General features: G+C 48.2%; 1 protein-coding gene across 1 annotated transcript; it reads left to right on the top strand.

The window, feature by feature from the left end:
- Window positions 1-739: 739 nt before the first annotated feature.
- Window positions 740-7,668, top strand: LOC143793385 (uncharacterized). The gene is made up of 3 exons (XM_077280304.1): window positions 740-1,045; window positions 4,453-4,632; window positions 5,468-7,668. Exons 1-3 carry the CDS (start codon window positions 817-819, stop codon window positions 5,749-5,751), a joined length of 693 nt encoding a protein of 230 aa, XP_077136419.1. The 5' UTR covers window positions 740-816; the 3' UTR covers window positions 5,752-7,668.
- Window positions 7,669-27,055: the final 19,387 nt, after the last annotated feature.

Below are 27,055 nucleotides of genomic sequence, written 5' to 3'. Positions count from 1 at the left end.
CCACCACCAGGGGGAGCTCTACAATAATTACATGTATTATACCACAGACTGATATATACAGAACCACCACCAGGAGGAGCTCTACAATAATTACATGTATTATACCTCAGACAGATATATACAGAACCACCACCAGGGGGAGCTCTACAATAATTACATGTATTATACCACAGACTGATATATACAGAACCACCACCAGGGGGAGCTCTACAATAATTACATGTATTATACTATAGACTGATATATACAAAACCACCACCAGGGGGAGCTCTACAGTAATTACATGTATTATACCACAGACTGATATAAACAGAACCACCACCAGGAGGAGCTCTACAATAATTACATGTATTATACCACAGACTGATATATACAGAATCACCACCAGGAGGAGCTCTACAATAATTACATGTATTATACCACAGACTGATATATACAGAACCACCACCAGGGGGAGCTCTACAGTAATTACATGTATTATACCACAGACTGATATATACAGAACCACCACCAGGGGGAGCTCTACAATAATTACATGTATTATACCACAGACTGATATATACAGAACCACCACCAGGGGGAGCTCTACAATAATTACATGTATTATACCACAGACTGATATATACAGGATCACCACTAGGGGGAGCTGTTTTACTGTTAGACACTATATGCGCCGCCATGTCTGAGTACCACACGGTTTCCTCCCACACACGTGACAGATCACATGACAATGACGTCATTCCCGTGCTGCTCAGTGTGTCGTAGGTGTGACGTACCCGGAAGTGCCGGTGGAGATGTGAGCGGCGGGGGAGGAGGATGTCGCTGCGGGGCCGCGGAGCGCAGGAGGAGGATGCGGCCGTGCAGTCTGCGGGTTCCCGGCTGTCGGAGCGCTGTCTGGCGGCCGCTTTCCTGCAGGGCCTGGGCCTGGTGTGCGCCTGCACTGCGCTGTCGGACCCCGGCTGGCTGCTGGTGCAGGTGGAGCAGCGGAGCTACGTGTACGGGGCCGCCTACATCCTGCATCTCGGCTTCAACCTGACAGAGCCCGGTAAGAGAACGGGGAGGAATCACCATAGCAACAACGGGAGTCACGTGACCCTGCGCACCTGCCACCATCACTGTCATCCCTCTGTAGGGGCAGGCTGGGGGGGATGTCATCCCTCTGTAGGGGCAGGCTGGGGGGGGATGTCATCCCTCTGTAGGGGCAGGCTGGGGGGGATGTCATCCCTCTGTAGGGGCAGGCTGGGGGGGGGATGTCATCCCTCTGTAGGGGCAGGCTGGGGGGGATGTCATCCCTCTGTAGGGGCAGGCTGGGGGGGATGTCATCCCTCTGTAGGGGCAGGCTGGGGGGATGTCATCCCTCTGTAGGGGCAGGCTGGGGGGGATGTCATCCCTCTGTAGGGGCAGGCTGGGGGGGATGTCATCCCTCTGTAGGGGCAGGCTGGGGGGGATGTCTTCTCTCTGTAGGGGCAGGCTGGGGGGATGTCGTCTCTGTAGGGGCAGGCTGGGGGGATGTCGTCTCTGTAGGGGCAGGCTGGGGGGATGTCGTCTCTGTAGTGGCAGGCTGGGGGGGATGTCGTCTCTGTAGTGGCAGGCTGGGGGGGATGTCGTCTCTGTAGTGGCAGGCTGGGGGGGATGTCGTCTCTGTAGGGGCAGGCTGGGGGGGGATGTCCTCTCTCTGTAGAGGCAGGCTGGGGGGATGTCGTCTCTGTATGGGCAGGTTGGGGGGTATGTCATCCCTCTGTAGGGGCAGGCATCCCTCTGTAGGGGCAGGCTGGGGGGGGATGTCATCCCTCTGTAGGGGCAGGCTGGGGGGGGATGTCATCCCTCTGTAGGGGCAGGCTGGGGGGGATGTCATCCCTCTGTAGGGGCAGGCTGGGGGGGATGTCATCCCTCTGTAGGGGCAGGCTGGGGGGGATGTCATCCCTCTGTAGGGGCAGGCTGGGGGGGATGTCATCCCTCTGTAGGGGCAGGCTGGGGGGGGATGTCATCCCTCTGTAGGGGCAGGCTGGGGGGGATGTCATCCCTCTGTAGGGGCAGGCTGGGGGGGATGTCGTCTCTGTAGGGGCAGGCTGGGGGGATGTCGTCTCTGTAGGGGCAGGCTGGGGGGATGTCATCTCTCTGTAGGGGCAGGCTGGGGGGATGTCATCTCTCTGTAGGGGCAGGCTGGGGGGATGTCATCTCTCTGTAGGGGCAGGCTGGGGGGATGTCGTCTCTGTAGTGGCATGCTGGGGGGGATGTCGTCTCTGTAGGGGCAGGCTGGGGGGGATGTCCTCTCTCTGTAGAGGCAGGCTGGGGGGATGTCGTCTCTGTAGGGGCAGGTTGGGGGGGATGTCATCCCTCTGTAGGGGCAGGCTGGGGGGATGTCATCCCTCTGTAGGGGCAGGCTGGGGGGGACGTCATCTCTCTGTAGGGGCAGGCTGGGGGGGATGTCATCTCTCAGTAGGGGCAGGCTTGGGGGATGTCGTCTCTGTAGGGGCAAGTTGGGGGGGGGGGATGTCATCCCTCTGTAGGGGCAGGCTGGGGGGATGTCATCCCTCTGTAGGGGCAGGCTGGGGGGGATGTCATCCCTCTGTAGGGGCAGGCTGGGGGGGATGTCATCCCTCTGTAGGGGCAGGCTGGGGGGGATGTCTTCTCTCTGTAGGGGCAGGCTGGGGGGATGTCGTCTCTGTAGGGGCAGGCTGGGGGGATGTCGTCTCTGTAGGGGCAGGCTGGGGGGATGTCGTCTCTGTAGTGGCAGGCTGGGGGGGATGTCGTCTCTGTAGTGGCAGGCTGGGGGGGATGTCGTCTCTGTAGTGGCAGGCTGGGGGGGATGTCGTCTCTGTAGGGGCAGGCTGGGGGGGGATGTCCTCTCTCTGTAGAGGCAGGCTGGGGGGATGTCGTCTCTGTATGGGCAGGTTGGGGGGTATGTCATCCCTCTGTAGGGGCAGGCATCCCTCTGTAGGGGCAGGCTGGGGGGGGATGTCATCCCTCTGTAGGGGCAGGCTGGGGGGGGATGTCATCCCTCTGTAGGGGCAGGCTGGGGGGGATGTCATCCCTCTGTAGGGGCAGGCTGGGGGGGATGTCATCCCTCTGTAGGGGCAGGCTGGGGGGGATGTCATCCCTCTGTAGGGGCAGGCTGGGGGGGATGTCATCCCTCTGTAGGGGCAGGCTGGGGGGGGATGTCATCCCTCTGTAGGGGCAGGCTGGGGGGGATGTCATCCCTCTGTAGGGGCAGGCTGGGGGGGATGTCGTCTCTGTAGGGGCAGGCTGGGGGGATGTCGTCTCTGTAGGGGCAGGCTGGGGGGATGTCATCTCTCTGTAGGGGCAGGCTGGGGGGATGTCATCTCTCTGTAGGGGCAGGCTGGGGGGATGTCATCTCTCTGTAGGGGCAGGCTGGGGGGATGTCGTCTCTGTAGTGGCATGCTGGGGGGGATGTCGTCTCTGTAGGGGCAGGCTGGGGGGGATGTCCTCTCTCTGTAGAGGCAGGCTGGGGGGATGTCGTCTCTGTAGGGGCAGGTTGGGGGGGATGTCATCCCTCTGTAGGGGCAGGCTGGGGGGATGTCATCCCTCTGTAGGGGCAGGCTGGGGGGGATGTCATCTCTCAGTAGGGGCAGGCTTGGGGGATGTCGTCTCTGTAGGGGCAAGTTGGGGGGGGGATGTCATCCCTCTGTAGGGGCAGGCTGGGGGGGGATGTCATCCCTCTAGGGGCAGGCTGGGGGGGATGTCATCTCTCTGTAGGGACAGGCTTGGGGTATGTCTTCTCTCTGTAGTGGCAGGTTGGGGGGGGGTTTGTCATCCCTCTGTAGGGGCAGGCTGGGGGGATGTCGTCTCTGTAGGGGCAGGCTGGGGGGATGTCGTCTCTGTAGTGGCAGGCTGGGGGGGATGTCGTCTCTGTAGTGGCAGGCTGGGGGGGATGTCGTCTCTGTAGGGGCAGGCTGGGGGGGGATGTCATCCCTCTGTAGGGGCAGGCTGGGGGGGATGTCATCTCTCTGTAGGGGCAGGCTGGGGGGGATGTCATCTCTCTGTAGGGGCAGGCTGGGGGGGATGTCATCTCTCTGTAGGGGCAGGCTTGGGGGATGTCTTCTCTCTGTAGTGGCAGGTTGGGGGGGATGTCGTCTCTGTAGGGGCAGGTTGGGGGGATGTCATCCCTCTGTAGGGGCAGGCTGGGGGAGGGGATGTAAAGTGAGACATTTTTACAGAAGTCCCCTTCAATCTGAATCTTTGTTCCTCACCTCAGCGTATTGTCTCTTGGAGGCTCCGCACATCGGGGGGCTCAGGAGTCAGACTTTCCTTTTGGGGGGCTCGGGCCGCCCCTCGTTCTGTTGCAGCAGCAATGTTATATCTTCTGTATACGATTTGGGGGCACATACCCCTCGGGAATTGATGACATAGATCCCTACCTGTGCAGGGTCCGGGCCTGTGCACAGTCCGTCCCGATATCTGACCTTCCCTCCTGTCTCTGGTCGTTATTAGGCGCTCACCGGCTCCTACATGAGAGCGGCCTGTACCTCCTGCTCCTGCTGACCACCTGCTGCTACCTCAGCATCCTCCTCGGTCTGGCCGCCTTCCTGCTGGACTTTCTTGGGACGAAGTACATGGGAATCCGGAGACTGGTGGGGATTCTGCTGCCTCCCACCCTGCACCTGAGCACAGGTAACACATACACCCGGCATTGAGGAAATCTCTCTCCTGTTAGTGACAGTGTAACAGTCCGGGGGTCCGCACATCAGTGTAGCAAACCCTCAGCTGCGAGGAATATTCAGTCTCATGGATTTTTAACCTTTGAATACTTGTAATAAAGGGGAAACTGGTCAAGAACAGAGACACAAACTTAATTTCCCACTTTCCACCATAGGGTGTATGGAGCGGGCACTGGCATATGCGGGAGGTGTTATACAGCCAGCGCCTGCCTCCACAATTTCCCATCACTGCTGTTTAACCATTTTGTTGCAACGGTCAGTGTCTTGACACCACGTTTAGGCCTCGTATGGAGGTGTGTGGATGAGTATTAAATGATGGATCTTGGGAAAAGAGGAGGAAGATTCTAAAGCATAAAGTCAAAAAAATTGGCCATGGCTAAAAGGGGTTAAAAAGTTGCACAATGTGTCACAACATGTACAATCACAGGAGGAGCCATGCAGCCCATGACTTAGTGTGGGGCATCTGGTTATTTCCTCGCCTCCTTTCCCCTTAGGAGGTTTGTGACCATTGCAGTTCACCATGTGTCCACCTGGTGTCACTGTTGCTCACTTCTCTGCTCCTGTTTTGTTGACCCTGTGTCCAGTCTCAGGTTCTGTTCCTAATTCTTTCTCTGCTCCTGTTTTGTTGGCCCTGTCTCAGGTTCTGTTCCTAATTATCCGTCCCCTTCCCTTGCAGTTCACCGTGTGTCCACTTGGTGTCACTGTTGCTCACTTCTCTGCTCCTGTTTTGTTGGCCCTCTGTCCAGTCTCAGGTTCTGTTCCTAATTCTCCTTCCCCTTCCCTTGCAGTGTTGTCGTCAGCTGCGGCCGTGGCTCTCTGCACCTACCTCTACGTAGCCCTGTATCATGAAGTGCACTTCCAGCTCATTAACTCTCCTGCAAACACCTTGACTCTGGGCGAGAGTTACTACTTTGCTATCTTTGCCTCCTTGGCTTCCATGGCTGCCACCGTTCTCAGCTTCTCTTATGCCAGAAAATACCGGAGAGTAAGCGGGACAGTCACACCGTCATCACAAATCGAAGAAACCGCCCCACTACTGCAAGAGACGGACCCCACCGGAGAGTACGGGTAGCCTGCTATGCAGCAGCCCACCGGAGGACCAAAGGGTTGCATTAATCTGCACGGGTGTGACTATTTCCAGTTCAGTATTATGTGTTTGTGGACTGTCATGTTATAGACCACTGAAGCCCCCTGCTATAAATGTTACCAACTGCTCACAGGAGGGGGGGATTATATCAGGGGATGAGCAGCTTCCTGACATCGGCAGCCGGGATCTGACATTATTGTCCATCCCCGGCACTGATCGGTGGAGAGGAGTCTTCTGACTAGACCCTTCTCTCCAGCCGGCAGTGATTGGGGCAGACCCCCGCTCTGTACGGTATGCAGCCATTACTATATACTACCTATGTTGTATCCCTCCTGTTATAGGTCAGTCATTTTGTTTTTTTATTTGTTTTATAGGGAGAATATCAGCACAGTGTAATGATGGGGGGATTTCGAGGGAGACGTGTGCAGGGACGGGTCGGTGTAATGGATTTATTGTTTCCCTCCTCAGAGAACTGATCACGAGCAAGGGGTCTGTGTAATCGGGAGTCACTCACGTGTCCACCTCTTGTTCAACAGGGTACAGATGGCTACACAGGGAATGTAATCCTTAAAGATGGATTCCTCTACTAGCTCATCAGTATCAGATCGGTGGGGGTCCATCACCAGCCCCCCTACTGATCAGGGGCTGGACGTACAGTGCACAGCTCTGTGTGAGACAGATAGAGCTGGACTGCAGTACTGAGAGCGGCCACTAGATGGTTGTGGAGCTGTGCTGTATCGGCTCCATACACGGACTATATCTGGACACTGGTCGGGGGCTGCTGCATGTCAGACCCCAATGGATATGATTTTTTTTCTTTCTAAGTAGTGGAAAACCCCTCTAAGTGTTTTGCATTCATTCACTCGGATCTGTACACACTGTCATTATGTACCTGCTGACAAGTTCCCATTAAAGCCTGTAGTGCTACATAAGAGCCTGTGCATTGTGGGACCCCGGCAATGCGTTCCGGGACCACCCTCCTCTGGTGTTATGTACACGATAAAGTAATATATAACATATTAGAACTTTTGTGTATACAGCTCCTTTGCAGAATGATGTGTTTCCTTCACGACAGACTCCGTTATTGGGGGTCACGAGCCCTCGTATTCACATCTAGAAGCTTGGATCCCGACCGGACACAATTGTAACGAACCCTCAGCTGTGAGGAGTAATCGTGGCTGTAGAAATATGCAAATGTTTCCATTCACTAGCAGGAAGAGGAGATGACGGGGGGAAGGGTCTCTATTTCAATGGTGGTTTTCAGCAAAGTCATAGCATAACTTGGGGGGCCACAGAGGGTCTCTTAACCCCTTAATGACCAACATGCACCTGTCAAGATAATCTCTGATTTTCTCCCATAATGCATCTGAAATATACAGGCCCGAGTTGCCACTTGCCAGCGGCTTAACCCTTTAATTGCCAGAGTGAAGAGCAGCTGTGGCATATAGAGATAGAGGGGGCTTCCTGTCGCCCCCTGCTTCCTCCTTATAGGGTGATTATGGTTGACGACGGCCCCCAGGTCCAACCAATGTCCGTTAGTTCAAAGTATTATACAGGTGATCGCTGGTTCCTGTCTTGAGTGTGAGGGGGGTGAAATATAATCCTAAAAAGTTTCATTATAAAAAAAATTTCATTCATAGGTTTTTGGGTTTTTTTGATTCACCAAATCCATTTGGTGCTTTTGTCACCATCATGACAATCCGTACCCAAAGATTCGGGGGTCTTCGGTTTTGTTTTTTTTTATAGAAAAGAAAAATGTAAATAAAATGGTAAAAACAAGACCCAACTATCTACCATATGTCAGAGGAAAAATATAAAAAGTGATGTCTCTATGGGAAGCAGGGACACAAAAATCCCCTTTTCCTGCAGCTAAAACAGACTGTAAATGTGCAAAATTTAAAATATATATACGGTATATATATTTGTCCGTGTTTGGTATCGCTCTTTTCATACCGACCTGTAGAATAAAATACACTGGATATTTTTACTGTGCAGGAAAGTATTAAGAATAAAAAGTCACCATAATTATAGGTCTTTACATTCCTTCCCCACAAAAAAAAAAATAAAATTTTGGACAGTTTAAAAAGCCCTCGAATGCCCACATCACCGGCAAGGAAAAAAAAAACAGGTTTGGGCTTTCTCAATGCAATGTTAAAAAAATAAAAAAGGTTTGTTATAGATATCAAACAGCCCTGATTTGGAAAGAAATGATTATTGTTCTTGACCAAAGCCTTGATAAGAAGGCCGAGCGCGCCCACCGGCCACTTTGGGAGCCGAGCGCGCCCGCCGGCCACTTTGGGAGCCGAGCGCGCCCGCCGGCCACTTTGGGAGCCGAGCGCGCCCGCCGGCCACTTTGGGAGCCGAGCGCGCCCGCCGGCCACTTTGGGAGCCGAGCGCGCCCGCCGGCCACTTTGGGAGCCGAGCGCGCCCGCCGGCCACTTTGGGAGCCGAGCGCGCCCGCCGGCCACTTTGGGAGCCGAGCGCGCCCGCCGGCCACTTTGGGAGCCGAGCGCGCCCGCCGGCCACTTTGGGAGCCGAGCGCGCCCGCCGGCCACTTTGGGAGCCGAGCGCGCCCGCCGGCCACTTTGGGAGCCGAGCGCGCCCGCCGGCCACTTTGGGAGCCGAGCGCGCCCGCCGGCCACTTTGGGAGCCGAGCGCGCCCGCCGGCCACTTTGGGAGCCGAGCGCGCCCGCCGGCCACTTTGGGAGCCGAGCGCGCCCGCCGGCCACTTTGGGAGCCGAGCGCGCCCGCCGGCCACTTTGGGAGCCGAGCGCGCCCGCCGGCCACTTTGGGAGCCGAGCGCGCCCGCCGGCCACTTTGGGAGCCGAGCGCGCCCGCCGGCCACTTTGGGAGCCGAGCGCGCCCGCCGGCCACTTTGGGAGCCGAGCGCGCCCGCCGGCCACTTTGGGAGCCGAGCGCGCCCGCCGGCCACTTTGGGAGCCGAGCGCGCCCGCCGGCCACTTTGGGAGCCGAGCGCGCCCGCCGGCCACTTTGGGAGCCGAGCGCGCCCGCCGGCCACTTTGGGAGCCGAGCGCGCCCGCCGGCCACTTTGGGAGCCGAGCGCGCCCGCCGGCCACTTTGGGAGCCGAGCGCGCCCGCCGGCCACTTTGGGAGCCGAGCGCGCCCGCCGGCCACTTTGGGAGCCGAGCGCGCCCGCCGGCCACTTTGGGAGCCGAGCGCGCCCGCCGGCCACTTTGGGAGCCGAGCGCGCCCGCCGGCCACTTTGGGAGCCGAGCGCGCCCGCCGGCCACTTTGGGAGCCGAGCGCGCCCGCCGGCCACTTTGGGAGCCGAGCGCGCCCGCCGGCCACTTTGGGAGCCGAGCGCGCCCGCCGGCCACTTTGGGAGCCGAGCGCGCCCGCCGGCCACTTTGGGAGCCGAGCGCGCCCGCCGGCCACTTCGGGAGCCGAGCGCGCCCACTGGCCTCATGTAATCTCTTCCTTTCTCTTTTGGGAGCAGGACGGGAGCACTATTTCATGAGATTATTTTTTGTTTTTCACCTTTCTGAAGACCCTCAGATACTACCTTGTTTTTCAGCCTCTGAATATAAATCATGTTGCTATTCACTGACGGCAAGCAGTAAATGGTGAGCGTCCCCTAAATGTGCAGCCCGTTGTTCCGGTTGTCGGCGCTGCGCTCGTCTGCTGCCCTCGGTGGGCTTTCTTCTTCCTGAGCGCGGAGACAGCGAATCTGCGTGAGCTAATAAGCGTGAGCGCGGCGTCTCGTTCTGACACGATGAGCGTCGTCCTACATGGCGCTGAGCGCGCAGAACTAATGCTGTAATTAGGGATGTGATTAGATTACGATGGACTGACGGAGACGCGGAGGATGAATGGACAGCGCTGCAGAACGCCGCGAACTGGAGCGCCTGATACTATTACTAGCTGTGCAATGGTCCTGGGTGGCAGAACTACCCACATACCAGGGAGCACAGTACCTAGACGGGGATCTGCCATTCAGGACTCTGGGAAAGCTGAGTGTATTATTTATAGGTATTTGTCGTAGAGTCTTGTGCAGCTCCTGTGTATTTGTTCACGAACATCGGGAAAGGAAGGAGTTAATTGGGCGCTCTCCGCCACTAGCTGGCACTCTGCTGTCATCCTGTCCACAGCGGGGGGCACCAGGCTGAGCTTCAAAGCGAAGAGTTGTCAGCGCCGGCTGTGTGCATGCTCTACTCCGAGCATCTGAGCTGCGGACGCCGGTCACCATAGTAATGATCAGAAGCAGTACAGAGGGGGCCGGGGGGACGTCGCTGCACATAACCGCATATAATACACCAAACACATTGTGGGATAGAAAGGAACAGAACCGAAGACTCAGGATGGACACGGAGAGGAGCACTGAAAATTACTACTGGAGTAACCATCACCTCCGCCCTACAGTACTACTGCTACTGACTAATATACAGAATAATTCACTAATATAATGGCACTAATCCTGTACAAAGAAACAGTATTATAGTAATTATGTGTACATAGGAGCAGTATTATAGTTATTATATTCTTGTACATAGGAGCAGTATTACAGTAGTTATATTCTTGTACATAGGGGGCAGTATTATAGTAGTTATATTCTTGTACATAGGAGCAGTATTATAGTAGTTATATTCTTGTACATAGGGGGCAGTATTATAGTAGTTATATTCTTGTACATAGGGGCAGTATTATAGTAGTTATATTCTTGTACATAGGGGCAGTATTATAGTAGTTATATTCTTGTACATAGGAGCAGTATAATAGTAGTTATATTCTTGTACATAGGGGCAGTATTATAGTAGTTATATTCTTGTACATAGGGCAGTATTATAGTAGTTATATTCTTGTACATAGGAGCAGTATTATAGTAGTTATATTCTTGTACATAGGGCGCAGTATTATAGTAGTTATATTCTTGTACATAGGAGCAGTATTATAGTAGTTATATTCTTGTATATAGGGGCAGTATTATAGTAGTTATATTCTTGTACATAGGGGGCAGTATTATAGTAGTTATATTCTTGTACATAGGGACAGTATTATAGTAGTTATATTCTTGTACATAGGGGGCAGTATTATAGTAGTTATTCTCTTGTACATAGGGACAGTATTATAGTAGTTATATTCTTGTACATAGGGGGCAGTATTATAGTAGTTATATTCTTGTACATAGGGGCAGTATTATAGTAGTTATATTCTTGTACATAGGGGCAGTATTATAGTAGTTATATTCTTCTACATAGGGGCAGTATAATAGTAGTTATATTCTTGTACATACGGCAGTATTATAGTAGTTATATTCTTGTACATAGGAGCAATATTATAGTAGTTATATTCTTGTACATATGAGCAATATTATAGTAGTTATATTCTTGTACATAGGAGCAATATTATAGTAGTTATATTCTTGTACGTAGGGGCAGTGTTATAGTAGTTATATTCTTGTACATAGGGGCAGTGTTATAGTAGTTATATTCTTGTACATAGGGGCAGTGTTATAGTAGTTATATTCTTGTACATAGGGGCAGTATTATAGTAGTTATATTCTTGTACATAGGAGCAATATTATAGTAGTTATATTCTTGTACATAGGGGGCAGTATTATAGTAGTTATATTCTTGTACATAGGGGCAGTACTATAGTAGTTATATTCTTGTACATAGTATTATAGTAGTTATATTCTTGTACATAGTATTATAGTAGTTATATTCTTGTACATAGTATTATAGTAGTTATATTCTTGTACATAGGAGCAGTATTATAGTAGATATATTCTTGTACATAGGAGCAGTATTATAGTAGTTATATTCTTGTACATAGGGGCAGTATTATAGCAGTTATATTCTTGTACATAGGGGCAGTATTATAGTAGTTATATTCTTGTACATAGGAGCAGTATTATAGTAGATATATTCTTGTACATAGTACTATAGAAGTTATATTCTTGTACATAGTATTATAGTAGTTATATTCTTGTACATAGTATTATAGTAGTTATATTCTTGTACATAGGAGCAGTATTATAGTAGTTAAATTCTTGTACATAGGGGCAGTATTATAGTAGTTATATTCTTGTACATAGGAGCAGTATTATAGTAGTTATATTCTGTACATAGGGGTAGTGTTATAGTAATTATATTCTTGTACATAGGAGCAGTATTATAGTAGTTATATTCTTGTACATAGGAGCAGTATTATAGTAGTTATATTCTTGTACATAGAGGCAGTATTATAGTAGTTATATTCTTGTACATAGGAGCAGTATTATAGTAGTTAAATTCTTGTACATAGGGGCAGTATTATAGTAGTTATATTCTTGTACATAGGAGCAGTATTATAGTAGTTATATTCTGTACATAGGGGTAGTGTTATAGTAATTATATTCTTGTACATAGGAGCAGTATTATAGTAGTTATATTCTTGTACATAGGAGCAATATTATAGTAGTTATATTCTTGTACATAGGGGCAGTACTATAGTAGTTATATTCTTGTACATAGTATTATAGTAGTTATATTCTTGTACATAGGGGCAGTGTTATAGTAGTTATATTCTTGTACATAGGGGCAGTATTATAGTAGTTATATTCTTGTACATAGGAGCAATATTATAGTAGTTATATTCTTGTACATAGGGGGCAGTATTATAGTAGTTATATTCTTGTACATAGGGGCAGTACTATAGTAGTTATATTCTTGTACATAGTATTATAGTAGTTATATTCTTGTACATAGTATTATAGTAGTTATATTCTTGTACATAGTATTATAGTAGTTATATTCTTGTACATAGGAGCAGTATTATAGTAGATATATTCTTGTACATAGTACTATAGAAGTTATATTCTTGTACATAGTATTATAGTAGTTATATTCTTGTACATAGTATTATAGTAGTTATATTCTTGTACATAGGAGCAGTATTATAGTAGTTAAATTCTTGTACATAGGGGCAGTATTATAGTAGTTATATTCTTGTACATAGGAGCAGTATTATAGTAGTTATATTCTGTACATAGGGGTAGTGTTATAGTAATTATATTCTTGTACATAGGAGCAGTATTATAGTAGTTATATTCTTGTACATAGGAGCAGTATTATAGTAGTTATATTCTTGTACATAGAGGCAGTATTATAGTAGTTATATTCTTGTACATAGGGGCAGTATTATAGTAGTTATATTCTTGTACATAGGAGCAGTATTATAGTAGTTATATTCTTGTACATAGGAGCAGTATTATAGTAGTTATATTCTTGTACGTAGGAGCAGTATTATAGTAGTTATATTCTTGTACGTAGGGGCAGTGTTATAGTAGTTATATTCTTGTATATAGGAGCAGTATTATAGTAGTTATATTCCTGTACATAGGAGCAGTATTATAGTAGTTATATTCTTGTACATAGGGACCGTATTATAGTAGTTATATTCTTGTACATAAGGGCCGTATTATAGTAGTTATATTCTTGCACATGGGAGTAGTATTTAAGTAGTTATATTCCTGTTCATAGGGGGCAGTATTATAGTAGTTATATTCTTATACATAGGGGTAGTATTATAGTAGTTATATTCCTGTTCATAGGGGCAGTATTATAGTAGTTATATTCTTGTATATAGGGGCAGTATTATAGTAGTTATATTCTTGTACATAGGAGCAGTATTATAGCAGTTATATTCTTGTACATAGGGGCAGTATTATAGTAGTTATATTCTTGTACATATGGGGCAGTATTATAGTAGTTATATTCTTGTATATAGGGGCAGTATTATAGTAGTTATATTCTTGTACATAGGAGCAGTATTATAGAAGTTATATTCTTGTACATAGGGGCAGTATTATAGTAGTTATATTCTTGTACATAGGGGCAGTATTATAGTAGTTATATTCTTGTACATAGGGGCCGTATTTAAGTAGTTATATTCTTGTACATAGGAGCAGTATTATCTATATTCTATATATATAATTGTCTAAGGGTTTTTCCGTCTGTCTTTCTGTCTGTCTGTCCTGGAAATCCCGCGTGTCTGATTGGTCGAGGCCGCCTGGGCCTCGACCAATCAGCGACGGGCACAGTATCGACGTAGATGTCATAATGGTTGCCATGGCGACGATGATGTCATAAAGGTTGCCTCGACCAATCAGCAACGGGCACAGTCTGCCGCGAATTCTGGAATCATCATTGTCCATATACTACGGGGACATGCATATTCTAGAATACCCGATGCATTAGAATCGGGCCACAATCTAGTCTATATATATAATTGTCTAAGGGTTTTTCTGTCTGTCCTGGAAATCCCGCGTCTCTGATTGGTCGAGGCCGCCTGGGAGCCGTGTGTGTACGAGGTGTACGGAGCGAAGCCGTGTGTGTACGTGGTGTATGGAGCAGAGTCGTGTGTGTACGAGGTGTACGAAGCGGAGCCGTGTGTGTACGAGGTGTACGGAGCGGAGCCGTGTGTGTACGAAGCAGAGGCGTGTGTGTACGGAGCAGAGCCGTGTGTGTACGAGGTGTATGGAGTGGAGCCGTGTGTGTACGAGGTGTACGGAGTGGAGCCGTGTGTGTATGAAGCGGAGCCGTGTGTGTACAAGGTGTACGGAGCGGAGCCATGTGTGTACGAGATGTATGGAGCGGAGCCGTGTGTGTATGAGGTGTATGGAGCGGAGCTGAATGTGTACGAGGTGTGTGGAGCGGAGCCGTGTGTACGAGGTGTACGGAGCGGAGCCGCGTGTGTACGAGGTGTACGGAGCGGAGCCGCGTGTGTACGAGGTGTACGGAGCGGAGCCGCGTGTGTACGAGGTGTACGGAGCGGAGCCGCGTGTGTACGGAGCGGAGCCGCGTGTGTACGGAGCACATCCGCGTGTGTAGGAGTAGCTATTAGTGGCCATTATGCGGTACGAAGTATGTGCGGCCAATATACAGTATGGAGCATCATGTGTGGTCATTATACAGTATGGAGCATCATGTGGGGCCATTATACAGTATGGAGCATCATGTGCGGTCATTATACAGTATGGAGCATCATGTGGGGTCATTATACAGTATGGAGCATCATGTGGGGCCATTATACAGTATGGAGCATCATGTGCAGTCATTATACAGTATGGAGCATCATGTGAGGTCATACAGTATGGAGCATCATGTGGGGCCATTATACAGTATGGAGCATCATGTGCAGCCAATATACAGAATGGAGCATAATGTGCAGCCATTATACATTATGGAGCATTATGTGCAGTCAGTATACAGTATGGAGCATCATGTACAGTCATACAGTATGGAGCATCATGTGCAGTCATTATACAGTATGGAGCATCATGTGCAGTCATTATACAGTATGGAGCATCATGTGCAGTCATACAGTATGGAGCATCATGTGGGGCCATTATACAGTATGGAGCATCATGTGCGGTCATTATACAGTATGGAGCATCATGTACAGTCATACAGTATGGAGCATCATGTGCAGTCATTATACAGTATGGAGCATCATGTGCAGTCATACAGTATGGAGCATCATGTGGGGCCATTATACAGTATGGAGCATCATGTGCGGTCATTATACAGTATGGAGCATCATGTGGGGTCATTATACAGTATGGAGCATCATGTGGGGCCATTATACAGTATGGAGCATCATGTGGGGCCATTATACAGTATGGAGCATCATGTACAGTCATTATACAGTATGGAGCATCATGTGCGGTCATTATACAGTATGGAGCATCACGTGCGGTCATTATACAGTATGGAGCATCACGTGTGGCCATTATACAGTATGGAGCATCACGTGCGGCCATTATACAGTATGGAGCATCATGTGGGGCCATTTTACAGTAAGGATCATCATGTGTGGTCATTATACAGTATGGAGCATCATGTGGGGCTATTATACAGTATGGAGCATCATGTGCGGTCATTATACAGTATGGAGCATCATGTGTGGCCATTATACAATATGGAGCATCGTGCGGTCATTATACAGTATGGAGCACTGTGTGGCCATATTTTTTTGTTTATAATTATTGTATATGAAACAGTGTGATCAGCAGTGCTAAATGGGTGTGGTTGGGACGTGGATATGGGTGTGACTAATTATGAATGGGTGTGGTCAGAGGCGTGGCCTAAAATTTGCCACATTGCGCGGCGCAAACTTTGTCCCTCTTTCACATCTCCCTGCACTTGTAGTTACAGCAGATTCTTGCTCTTAGGCCAGAGTCACACACAACGTATAAAAATACGATCCGTTTTTGATGGCCGAGATACGCAGAAAACTTCCTGAACAGTGATCCGTATTCAATGCGAGGATGCGATTTTTTTTTTTTCTCCAAAAATTATCCGTGTGTCATCCGTATGGCATCCGTACGGCGAGATTATCTTGCCGGCTTGCAAAATGGACATTGAATGGATCCGTGGCCTCAAATGTTTGTAAAAACCTATATACAGTCTATATATATATATATATATATATATATATATATATATATATATATATATATATATATATATATATATATATATATACTAGATTGTGGCCCGATTCTAATGCATCGGGTATTCTAGAATATGCATGTCCCCGTAGTATATGGACAATGATGATTCCAGAATTCGCGGCAGACTGTGCCCGTCGCTGATTGGTCGAGGCAACCTTTATGACATCATCGTCGCCATGGCAACCATTATGACATCTACGTCGATACTGTGCCCGTCGCTGATTGGTCGAGGCCCAGGCGGCCTCCAGGACGCGGGATTTCCAGGACAGACAGAAAAACCCTTAGACAATTATATGTATAGATGTGGGCTGTTATACACTCCGTGGGCTGTGCTATATACTACGTGGCTGTGCTATATACTCCGTGGGCTGTGCTATATACTCCGTGGGCTGTGCTACATGCTCCGTGGGCTGTGCTGTATACTACGTGGCTGTGCTATATACTACGTGGCTGTGCTATATACTACGTGGCTGTGCAGTATACAAAGTGGCTGTGCAATGTACTACGTGGCTGTGCTATTTACTATGTGGGCACTAACGCATCGGGTATTCTAGAATATGCATGTCCCCGTAGTATATGGACAATGATGATTCCAGAATTCGCGGCAGACTGTGCCCGTTGCTGATTGGTCGAGGCAACCTTTATGACATCATCGTCGCCATGGCAACCATTATGACATCTACGTCGATACTGTGCCTGTCGCTGATTGGTCGAGGCCCAGGCGGCCTCGACCAATCAGAGACGCGGGATTTCCAGGACAGACAGACAGAAAAACCCTTAGACATATATATATATAGATACAGTGCCTACAAGTAGTATTCAACCCCCTGCAGATTTAGCAGGTTTACACATTTGGAATTAACTTGGCATTGTGACATTTGGACTGTAGATCAGCCTGGAAGTGTGAAATGCACTGCAGCAAAAAAGAATGTTATTTCTTTGTTTATTTTTTTTTTTTTAAATTGTGAAAAGTTTTTTCAGAGGGTCATTTATTATTCAACCCCTCAACCCACCAGAATTCTGTTTGGTTCCCCTAAAGTATTAAGAAGTAGTTCAGGCACAAAGAACAATGAGCTTCACGTGTTTGGATTAATTATCTCTTTTTCCAGCCTTTTCTGACTATTTAAGACCCTCCCCAAACTTGTGAACAGCACTCATACATGGTCAACATGGGAAAGACAAAGGAGCATTCCAAGGCCATCAGAGACAAGATCGTGGAGGGTCACAAGGCTGGCAAGGGGTACAAAACCCTTTCCAAGGAGTTGGGCCTACCTGTCTCAACTGTTGGGAGCATCATCCGGAAGTGGAAGGCTTATGGAACTACTGTTAGCCTTCCATGGCCTGGACAGCTTTTGAAAGTTTCCTCCCGTGCCGAAGCCAGGCTTGTCCGAAGAGTCAAGGCTAACCCAAAGACAAGGAAGGAGCTCCGGGAAGATCTCATGGCAGTGGGGACATTGGTTTCAGTCAATACCATAAGTAACGTACTCCACCGCAATGGTCTCCGTTCCAGACGAGCCCGTAAGGTACCTTTACTTTCAAAGCGTCATGTCAAGGCTCGTCTACAGTTTGCTCATGATCACTTGGAGGACTCTGAGACTGACTGGTTCAAGGTTCTCTGGTCTGATGAGACCAAGATCGAGATCTTTGGTGCCAACCACACACGTGACGTTTGGAGACTGGATGGCACTGCATACGACCCCAAGAATACCATCCCTACAGTCAAGCATGGTGGTGGCAACATCATGCTGTGGGGCTGTTTCTCAGCCAAGGGGCCTGGCCATCTGGTCCGCATCCATGGGAAGATGGATAGCACGGCCTACCTGGAGATTTTGGCCAAGAACCTCCGCTCCTCCATCAAGGATCTTAAGATGGGTCGTCATTTCATCTTCCAACGACCCAAAGCACACAGCCAAGAAAACCAAGGCCTGGTTCAAGAGGCAAAAAATCAAGGTGTTGCAGTGGCCTAGTCAGTCTCCTGACCTTAACCCAATTGAAAACATGTGGAAGGAGCTCAAGATTAAAATCCACATGAGACACCCAAAGAACCTAGATAACTTGGAGAAGATCTGCTTGGAGGAGTGGGCCAAGATAACTCCAGAGACCTGTGCCGGCCTGATCAGGTCTTATAAAAGACGATTATTAGCTGTAATTGCAAACAAAGGTTATTCCACAAAATATTAAACCTAGGGGTTGAAGAATAATTGACCCACACTTTTATGTTTAAAATTTATAAAAATTTAACTGAGCAACAAAACTTTTTGGTTTGTAAGATTTATGCATCTGTTAATAAATCCTGCTCTTGTTTGAAGTTTGAAGGCTCTTATTTGCATCTTATTAAACCTGCTAAATCTGCTGGGGGTTGAATACTACTTTTAGTAGTATATATAAAATGTCATTGAGACATATATATATTTCATACAGCGCTAGATAGCAGAAAAGTCGGTAATTCAATTGTCGGCTTTTGCTATCTCCTTCCCAAACCCGACAAGATATGAGACATGGTTACATACAGTAAACCATCTTATATCCTTTCTTTTTTTACATATTCCTCACTACTAATGTTAGAAGTGTATGTGTGCTAAATTTGGAAGCTCTAGCTGTTAAAATAAAGGGTTAAATCGTGGGAAAAAACTGGCATGGGCTCCCGCGCAATTATCTCCGCCTGAGTGGTAAAGACAGTGACTGAGGGCAGATATTAATAGCCTAGAGAGGGTCCATGGTTATTGCCCCCCCCCCCCGGGTAAAAACATCTGCTCCCAGCCACCCCAGGAAAGGCACATCTGTAAGATGCGCCTATTCTGGCACTTGGCCAATCTCTTCCCACTGCCCTGTAGCGGTGGGATATGGGGTAATAAAGGGTTAATGTCACCTTGCTATTGTAAGATGACATTAAGCCTGGTTAATAATGGAGAGGTGTCAATGAGACACCTCTCTATTATTAATCCTATATTAATAAAGGGTTAAAAAACTGGGGAATGAATGGAATGCAGGGGAGCCGTAGCTACCTAGACTTGTGGTGCTGCGCCCCCTGCTGGCATAAACTCATGAACTCGAGCGTGAGAAAACATTCAGAAAAATTCCCACGCTCGAGTTCATATGAGTTTATGCCAGCAGGGGGTGCAGCACCGCAAGTCTAGGTAGCTACGTTCCCCTGCTTTCCATTCATTCCCCACTTTTACAGGCAGGAGCACAGCTGCATTAGCAGAGCTTCTGCTTGTAAAATTATTTAACCCCTTCTGATGGATTTACATCGCGGGACTTGACTGTAACGCCGGAGAGGTATGGGATATTGTTGCTTTTTTATTTTAACTTTGTTTAAGGTGACAAGGGTCTTCAATTGGATTGAGAGTTTAATAAACTATTACAACACCATGTGTCTTTATTTCATTAAAATACTTTTTTCCTAGTGTGTGTGTGTGTGTGTGTGTGTGTGTGTGTGTTTTTTAACCCTTTATTAATATAGGACTAATAATGGATACCTTTATTAATATAGGATTAATAATGGATAGGTGTCTCATTGACGCCTCTCCATTATTAACCAGGCTTAATGTCACCTTACAATAGCAAGGTGACATTAACCCTTTATTACGCGCGCCGCTAACTTTGTCCCTCTTTCCCATCTTCAAAAGTTGGGAGGTATGTTATAGTCGTTATATCCTTGTACATAGCGGCAGTATTATAGTAGTTATATCCTTGTACATGGGGGCAGTATTATAGTAGTTATATTCTTGTACATAGGGGCAGTATTATAGTAGTTATATTCTTGTACATAGGAGCAGTATTATAGCAGTATGCCTTCAATTTTGAATAAATCCCCAACAGTGTCACCAGCAAAGCACCCCCACACCATCACACCTCCTCCTCCATGCTTCACGGCATGTAGAGTCCATCCGTTCACCTTTTCTGCGTCGCACAAAGACACGGTGGTTGGAACCAAAGATCTCAAATTAGGACTCATCAGACCAAAGCACAGATTTCCACTGGTCTAATGTCCATTCCTTGTGTTCTTTAGCCCAAACAAGTCTCTTCTGCTTGTTGCCTGTCCTTAGCAGTGGTTTCCTAGCAGCTATTTTACCATGAAGGTCCGCTGCACAAAGTCTCCTCTTAACAGTTGTTGTAGAGAAGTGTCTGCTGCTAGAACTCTGTGTGGCATTGACCTGGTCTCTAATCTGAGCTGCTGTTAACCTGCGATTTCTGAGGCTGATGACGAGTGTTGAGCTACCTCCCTAGTGTTCGAGTTTGGTTCGGTTCGTCGAACTGGGACGTGTTTGACGAATGTTCGTCAAACCCCATTGAAACCAATGGCAGGCAAACACAAACACATACAAACACATAGAAACCACCATAAAGGTGTCCAAAAGCTGACAAACTGCTCAGAAGACACAACAAACACATGGAAAAGTCACAACTACTTATAGTCATGTGAAAAGAAAAGAGGTGGAGGAGTAAAAGGAGGAGGAGACACAGATATAGGCATGTCATCTAAAATCACCCTACCAACACCCAGACGTCGTGACAAAAAAAATTAAAAAATAAATATCTTTAGGTAGAATGGCGGCGGGTCCATTCAGAACATTTTCCTTAGAAGACGTAGTGGTACCCCCGTTGGGAGTTGTGCCAAAAAAGGAACCCAATACATTCACACTAATCCACCATTTGTCATATCCAAGGGGCAGGTCAGTAAACGACAACATCGACGCGGAACCAATACAGTGCTATATACTGTATCTCCTTTGACGAGACAATCAGGCGGGTCAAGAAGTTGGGAAGGGGCACCCTAATGGCCAAAACAGACATTGAGGGGGTATTCCGGTTACTAACTGTGCCTCCGAATAGTGTCCACCTATTGGGCTGCTTCTGTGAAGAAGCATACTACATAGATCGCTGTTTGCCCATGGGGTGCTCCATATCCTGCTCACTATTTGAGGCATTTAGTTGCTTCCTCGAATGTGTCATCATGGATGTTTCTAAGGGGGCACATATTATCCGTTTCCTCGACGACTTCTTATGCCTGGGCCCAAAAGATTTGCCACAGTGTGAAAACACGCGGTAGTCCACCTGAGATAAGGAGAGAGCTGGAGGGAGAGTGGACACCCCAGAGCCGAGGGGTTAGATTGAGAAAGGAAGAAGGCGGTGTAGCTTGCTTCATGGGTCGGGTACTCTGCTGAGTAGCAGAAATTGCTACTAGGCCCAAAAGGATTTCCTTGGCCAAATGCCATAAAAAATAGTAGTTAGGTAAACAGGCGGTGTAGCTTGCTTCATGGGTGAAGTACGCTGCTGAGTAGCATCAAATTCTACTAGGCCCAAAAGGATTTCCTGGGCTAGATGCCATTAAAAAATAGTACTTAGGTAAACAGGCGGTGTAGCTTGCTTCATGGGTGGGGTACGCTGCTGAGTAGCACCAAATTCTACTAGGCCCAAAAGGATTTCCTGGGCCAGATGCCGTTAAAAAATAGTACTTAGGTAAACAGGCAGTGTAGCTTGCTTCATGGGTGGGGTACGCTGCTGAGTAGCACCAAATTCTAGTAGGCCCAAAAGGATTTCCTGGGCTAGATGCCTGTTATGATCCGGTGACTTTGGAGCCGCATTAACTTTCTCTGGAGTAGGTGGAAACTGTACTGACCGCAAAACCTGAACTAACACCGCAACTAGAAGTAGCCGTGGGGTGTGCCTAACAAACCCTAGACACCTCGACACAGCCGGAGGACTAAATACCCCTATAGATGGAAATAGGAATACTACCTTGCCTCAGAGCAGAACCCCAAAGGATAGGCAGCCACCCACGAATCTTGACTGTGAGTAGGAGAGGAAAGACACACGCAGGCAGAAAACAGGATTCAGCAAAAGAGGCCACTCTAGCTAAATAGGGAAAGATAGGACAGAATACTAAGCGGTCAGTATTAAAACCCTTCCAAAAATATCCACAGCAGATAATACAAAAAGTTCCACAATCTAATTAAAGACATGGAATGTATATCTGCCACTCCAGAGAATCCAACAAGACTGAGAAAATACTGACACAATCTAAGCTGGACAAAAAAAACACTGAATAGCACAGAATTATTAAGCACACAGCATGTGTGCCACAGAAACAAAACCAGACACTTATCTTTGCTGATTTGGCAGAAGGCAGAAGAAACCAAACCAGGACCAAAACCTCCCAACAACCATGACAACTGGCAAGGATTAATGAATCCTGCACGCCTAAAAACCCCAGTCAGAACTGCAATCAGCAGATACACCTGACCAGGACTGCAACTCAGGGACAACTGCATTACCACCTACAACCACCGGAGGGAGCCCAAAAGCAGAATTCACAACAGATGCCGTTACAAAATAGTACTTATGTAAACAGGCGGTGTAGCTTGCTTCATGGGTGGGGTACTCTGCTGATTAGCAGAAATTGCTGCTAGGCCCAAAAGGATTTCCTGGGCCAGATGCCATTAAAAAATAGTACTTAGGTAAACAGGCGGTGTAGCTTGCTTCATGGGTGAAGTACGCTGCTGAGTAGCACCAAATCCTACTAGGCCCAAAAGGATTTCCTGGGCTAGATGCCATTAAAAAATAGTACTTAGGTAAACAGGCGGTGTAGCTTGCTTCATGGGTGGGGAACGCTGCTGAGTAGCACCAAATTCTACTAGGCCCAAAAGGATTTCCTGGGCCAGATGCCGTTAAAAAATAGTACTTGGGTAAACAGGCAGTGTAGCTTGCTTCATGGGTGAAGTACGCTGCTGAGTAGCACCAAATTCTATTAGGCCCAAAAGGATTTCCTGGGCCAGATGCCGATAAAAAATAGTACTTAGGTAAACAGGCGGTGGGTGGCTGGGCTACTCTGCTGACTAGTAGACACTGAAGCTTTGGAGCAGACCTCTGAATCCCAGGCCATAGTATGAGTTAACAACTCTGCAGATGACCCCACCCACCTGGAATTGACGATGGCAACGTCATGTAAAACACAGCAAGGGGACTCAATAAAGAGTCTCCATTTTTTCCAAAAATTCGGCCACAGACACCACTTAAGTGGCATCAATTTCGCCAGAGTTTTTTAAAACGGTTGGTGAGGTGATTTTCAAAAATCATCAAGCTTTTAGTCTCCCCAGGATGACACAAGGGTAGAAAAGTCCTTGCGGATCCAGGATTTGTTCATCTTGATGAACGTTAGTCTGTCTACATTGTCACTGGACAGCCGCGTGCGCTAATCTGTCAGCACACCACCAGCAGCGCTGAACACACGTTCAGAGAGAACTCTGGCTGCGGGGCACGACAAAATCTCCAAGGCGTAAGTGGCGAGCTCAGGCCATTTTTCAAGATTGGAAGCCCAAAATGAGCAAGGGTCCAGTTCCACAGTCATGGCATCGATGTTAACTTGGAGATACTCTTGTATCATCCTCTCAAGGCGTTGGCTGTGCATCAGACTTCTTGTCTCCTGTGGCCTTGCAAAGGATGGTCTAAAAAAGTCTTGAAACGATTGAAAAAAATTGCTATTACCACCAGATACGATGTTACTGTTACGGTTAGAGTGATGACTCGATAGTCCCACGGTTGGCAAGTTAGAACTCCGAGATTCACTATGTGCACCACTGGTGTTTTGTGGAAAAGCAGATGTTAGATTCTGTAACAGTCTCTGCTGATACTTCTGCATGCGTGAATCCCTTTCTATGGCAGGAATTATTTCGCCAAATTTACTTTTGTACCGGGGATCTAAGAGTGTGGCAACCCAGTAGTCGGCATTACTTCGGATTCTGACAATCCGAGGGTCATGTTGCAGGTAGTGCAGCAAGAAGGCACTCGTGTCTTGCGCATCCAGGAGGACCAAGTCCTTGTTGTCTTGGTGGTGGCGAGGTGAGAATCCTGCTTTCTTCCTCTGCCCTCTCCCCCCAACCTCGCACAACAGAAATTTGATCAAGGTCTCCCTCATCTGATGAGTCTTCCATGCCCAGCGCCAGTTTGTCCTCCACTTCTTCCTCGCCTCCTGCACCTTCCTCAACAGTTTGGCTGCTACCATGCGCCCTCGGTAATCCCTCTCCCCCAGACTCCAATGCCAGTCGCCTTGGTGCTGCCAACCGTCTGGACATTGGAGATATTATCCCTTCCGCATACAACTCCTGTTCCTCCTCCTCCTCTTGTTCCACCACCTGACTCCGAATACTGTTTAAGGTGTGCTCCAGCATGTAAATCACTGGAATAGTCATGCTGATAATGGCATCGTCAGCACTAAACATCTTCTTTGCTATTTCAAAACTGTGCAGAAGGGTGCATAGGTCCCTGATCTGAGACCACTCCTGCAGCGTGATTTGCCCCACCTCTGGATCTCGTTGGCCCAGGCTATACGTCATAACGTATTGCACCAGGGCTCGTCGGTGCTGCCACAGTCACTGCAACATGTGCAGAGTTGAATTCCACCGTGTGGGCACATCGCATTTCAGCCGGTGAACTGGCAGGCCCAACGACTTCTGTAGAGATGTAAGTCGTTGAGATGCAAACGGCGGAAGTGAGCACACAGCGACCGTGCCCTCTGCAGAAGCCCATCTAGTCCGGGATAGTGAGATAAAAATTGCTGGACAACCAGGTTCAAAACGTGAGCCATACAAGGCACGTGTGTGACATTGCCTCGGCGAAGGGCCGCACCCAGGTTTGCAGCATTGTCGCATACGGCCTTCCCTGGCTGCAGGTTGAGTGGAGACAACCATTGATGGAACTCGGTCTCCAGAGCTGACTACAACTCCTAAGCTGTGTGACTCACATTTCCCAGACATTTCTGTGTAAACACTGCCTGATGCCGTTGAGCCCTGGTGACAGCATAGTAAGGAGGTGTGCAGGATTCCTTCTGCGCAGTTAGAACGCGGGTGGCATTACCAGACAGGCTTTACGTGCAGGTGGAGGACCGAGAGGAGGTTGAGGAGGCAGAAGCAGTGGAGGAACTTCTAGATACATAGGATCGACAAGCAACTCGTGGGGACGGCAAGACTTGGACAGCAGCCCCTTCTCCTGATGTCGCCATAGTTACCCAGTGCCCAGTCACCGACATGTAATGCCCCTGTCCATGTCTACTCGTCCAAGTGTCTGGTGAAATGCACCCTGACACACACAGAGTTTATCAAGGAAGTGGTGATGCTGTGTGTGACATGCTGGTGTAGCGCAGGCACATCTTTCTTTGAGAAGTAGTGGTGACTGGGCATCTGGTACTGGGGCACTGCGACGGACATAAGGCCTTACAGACAACATGAGTTGGGTCATCCGTTGCGATGTCAAAAAATGCCCAGGCTATGCAAGGCTTAGAGCCCGTGCGACCTGAAGAGCCACCACGACTTCTGCTCAGAGGCACAGTTGGGGTTGAGGATGCAGTTGTTGACGTGCTTCCAGTACTCCGTCTCTGTCCAGGAAGGCGCACCGTTACCTCATCGTCAAACTCGTCACTAGCATCCTCCTCCACCTCCTCTGCTGACCTCATGGACTGGCAGACTGTGGGTTAACAGGAAGTGGGGTCTCCAACCTCATCATCATCATCCTGTGTGTTCTCACACCCCTCGTCCTCAGAGCCAACCTCTTCCTGACATGACCGAAAAGTCAAGTTTTCGTTCCAATCTGGTATCTCAGTCTCATCATCATCTTCCTCATTGTCTCCACCAACAGGAGTTACAGTTTGGGAACGAGGGTCTACATTATGCTCAGAACCTTCTTCTTCTGGGCCTGGATCCGACTCGCACAGATTCTGGGCATCAGTGCAGATCATTTCCTCGTCTGGATTCACAGAAGCTCTGGAGCAGACCTCTGATTCCCAGGCTATAGTATGAGTAAACAGCTCTACAGACTCAATCATCTGTGTTACCCCATGCTCAGATGGGCGGCTGGAGACTTGGGAGCTGTGAGGAAGCAAGTGTGATTGGGGTGACAACTCTGAGGACTGGAGTAGTTGTGATGTTGAAGTTGACATGGATGATAGCCCACTTGAACGAGCACTTGATATCCATTCAAGCACCTGCTGTTTTTGTGCCTCATCTGGAATTTTTGGCGATGCTCGTAGAGATGGTCGTAAGAAAGGGATCATATCAGATTGTCCATGAAAAGAAGTAGACATCTTACTTTGGCTGGAAGATGGTCTTTCTTCTGCAGATGTTACTGTTGCTTTACCACCTACCCCACGGACACAACCTTTTTTTCCCTTTCCAACATGCCTATTCCCATTTCCACCAGCAGCAGGCCTTTTGCCACTAATTTTAGTGCTTAACTAATTGGTAACTCTGTGTCTGTAGTTGTTGGCACAACAACCGATGGATGAAAACCGAGCAGAACTGGGTGGCCAAACTGTGGTACTAGGCCCAAAAGGATTTACTGGGTTAGATGCAGTAAAAATTTAGATACACAGGCGGTGTAGTTAGCTTCACAGGCGGGCTACTCCGCTGACGTGCAGACACTACTCCTAGGCCCAAAACTATTTACTGGGTTAGATGCAGTAAAAATTTAGATACACAGGCGTGCAGACACTGATCCTAGGCCCAAAACTATTTACTGGGTTAGATGCAGTAAAAATTTACATACACAGGGGTGCAGACACTGCTCCTAGGCCCAAAACTATTTAGAGTTAGATGCAGTAAAAATTGAGATACACAGGCGTTGTGGCTAGCTTCACAGGCGGGCTACTCAGATGACTACCAGACAATGCTACTAGCCCAAAAGGATTGGCTGAGCTAGATTACACCAAATGCTGTGACTAACACTTGCACAGCACTGGCTCAGACCTGCCTGGCAAAAAGTGCTATGAACTGCTGTAACCTACCCTGAAAAGGGCTGATATTACAACTAGTCCCGACTCCTCCCGACTCCCTAAACCTA

Source organism: Ranitomeya variabilis, chromosome 1, assembly GCF_051348905.1.
Source record: "Ranitomeya variabilis isolate aRanVar5 chromosome 1, aRanVar5.hap1, whole genome shotgun sequence".
Taxonomy (NCBI): Eukaryota; Metazoa; Chordata; class Amphibia; order Anura; family Dendrobatidae; genus Ranitomeya; species Ranitomeya variabilis.
This window is presented reverse-complemented; position numbering and strand designations above follow the sequence as displayed.

Coding starts and splice junctions, on each gene's coding strand:
- LOC143793385 (XM_077280304.1), top strand. CDS start 817: ATGTCGCTGCGGGGCCGCGGAGCGCAGGAGGAGGATGCGGCCGTGCAG. Junction 1,046..4,452: donor CTTCAACCTGACAGAGCCCG/GTAAGAGAACGG, acceptor GGTCGTTATTAG/GCGCTCACCGGCTCCTACAT. Junction 4,633..5,467: donor CACCCTGCACCTGAGCACAG/GTAACACATACA, acceptor CTTCCCTTGCAG/TGTTGTCGTCAGCTGCGGCC.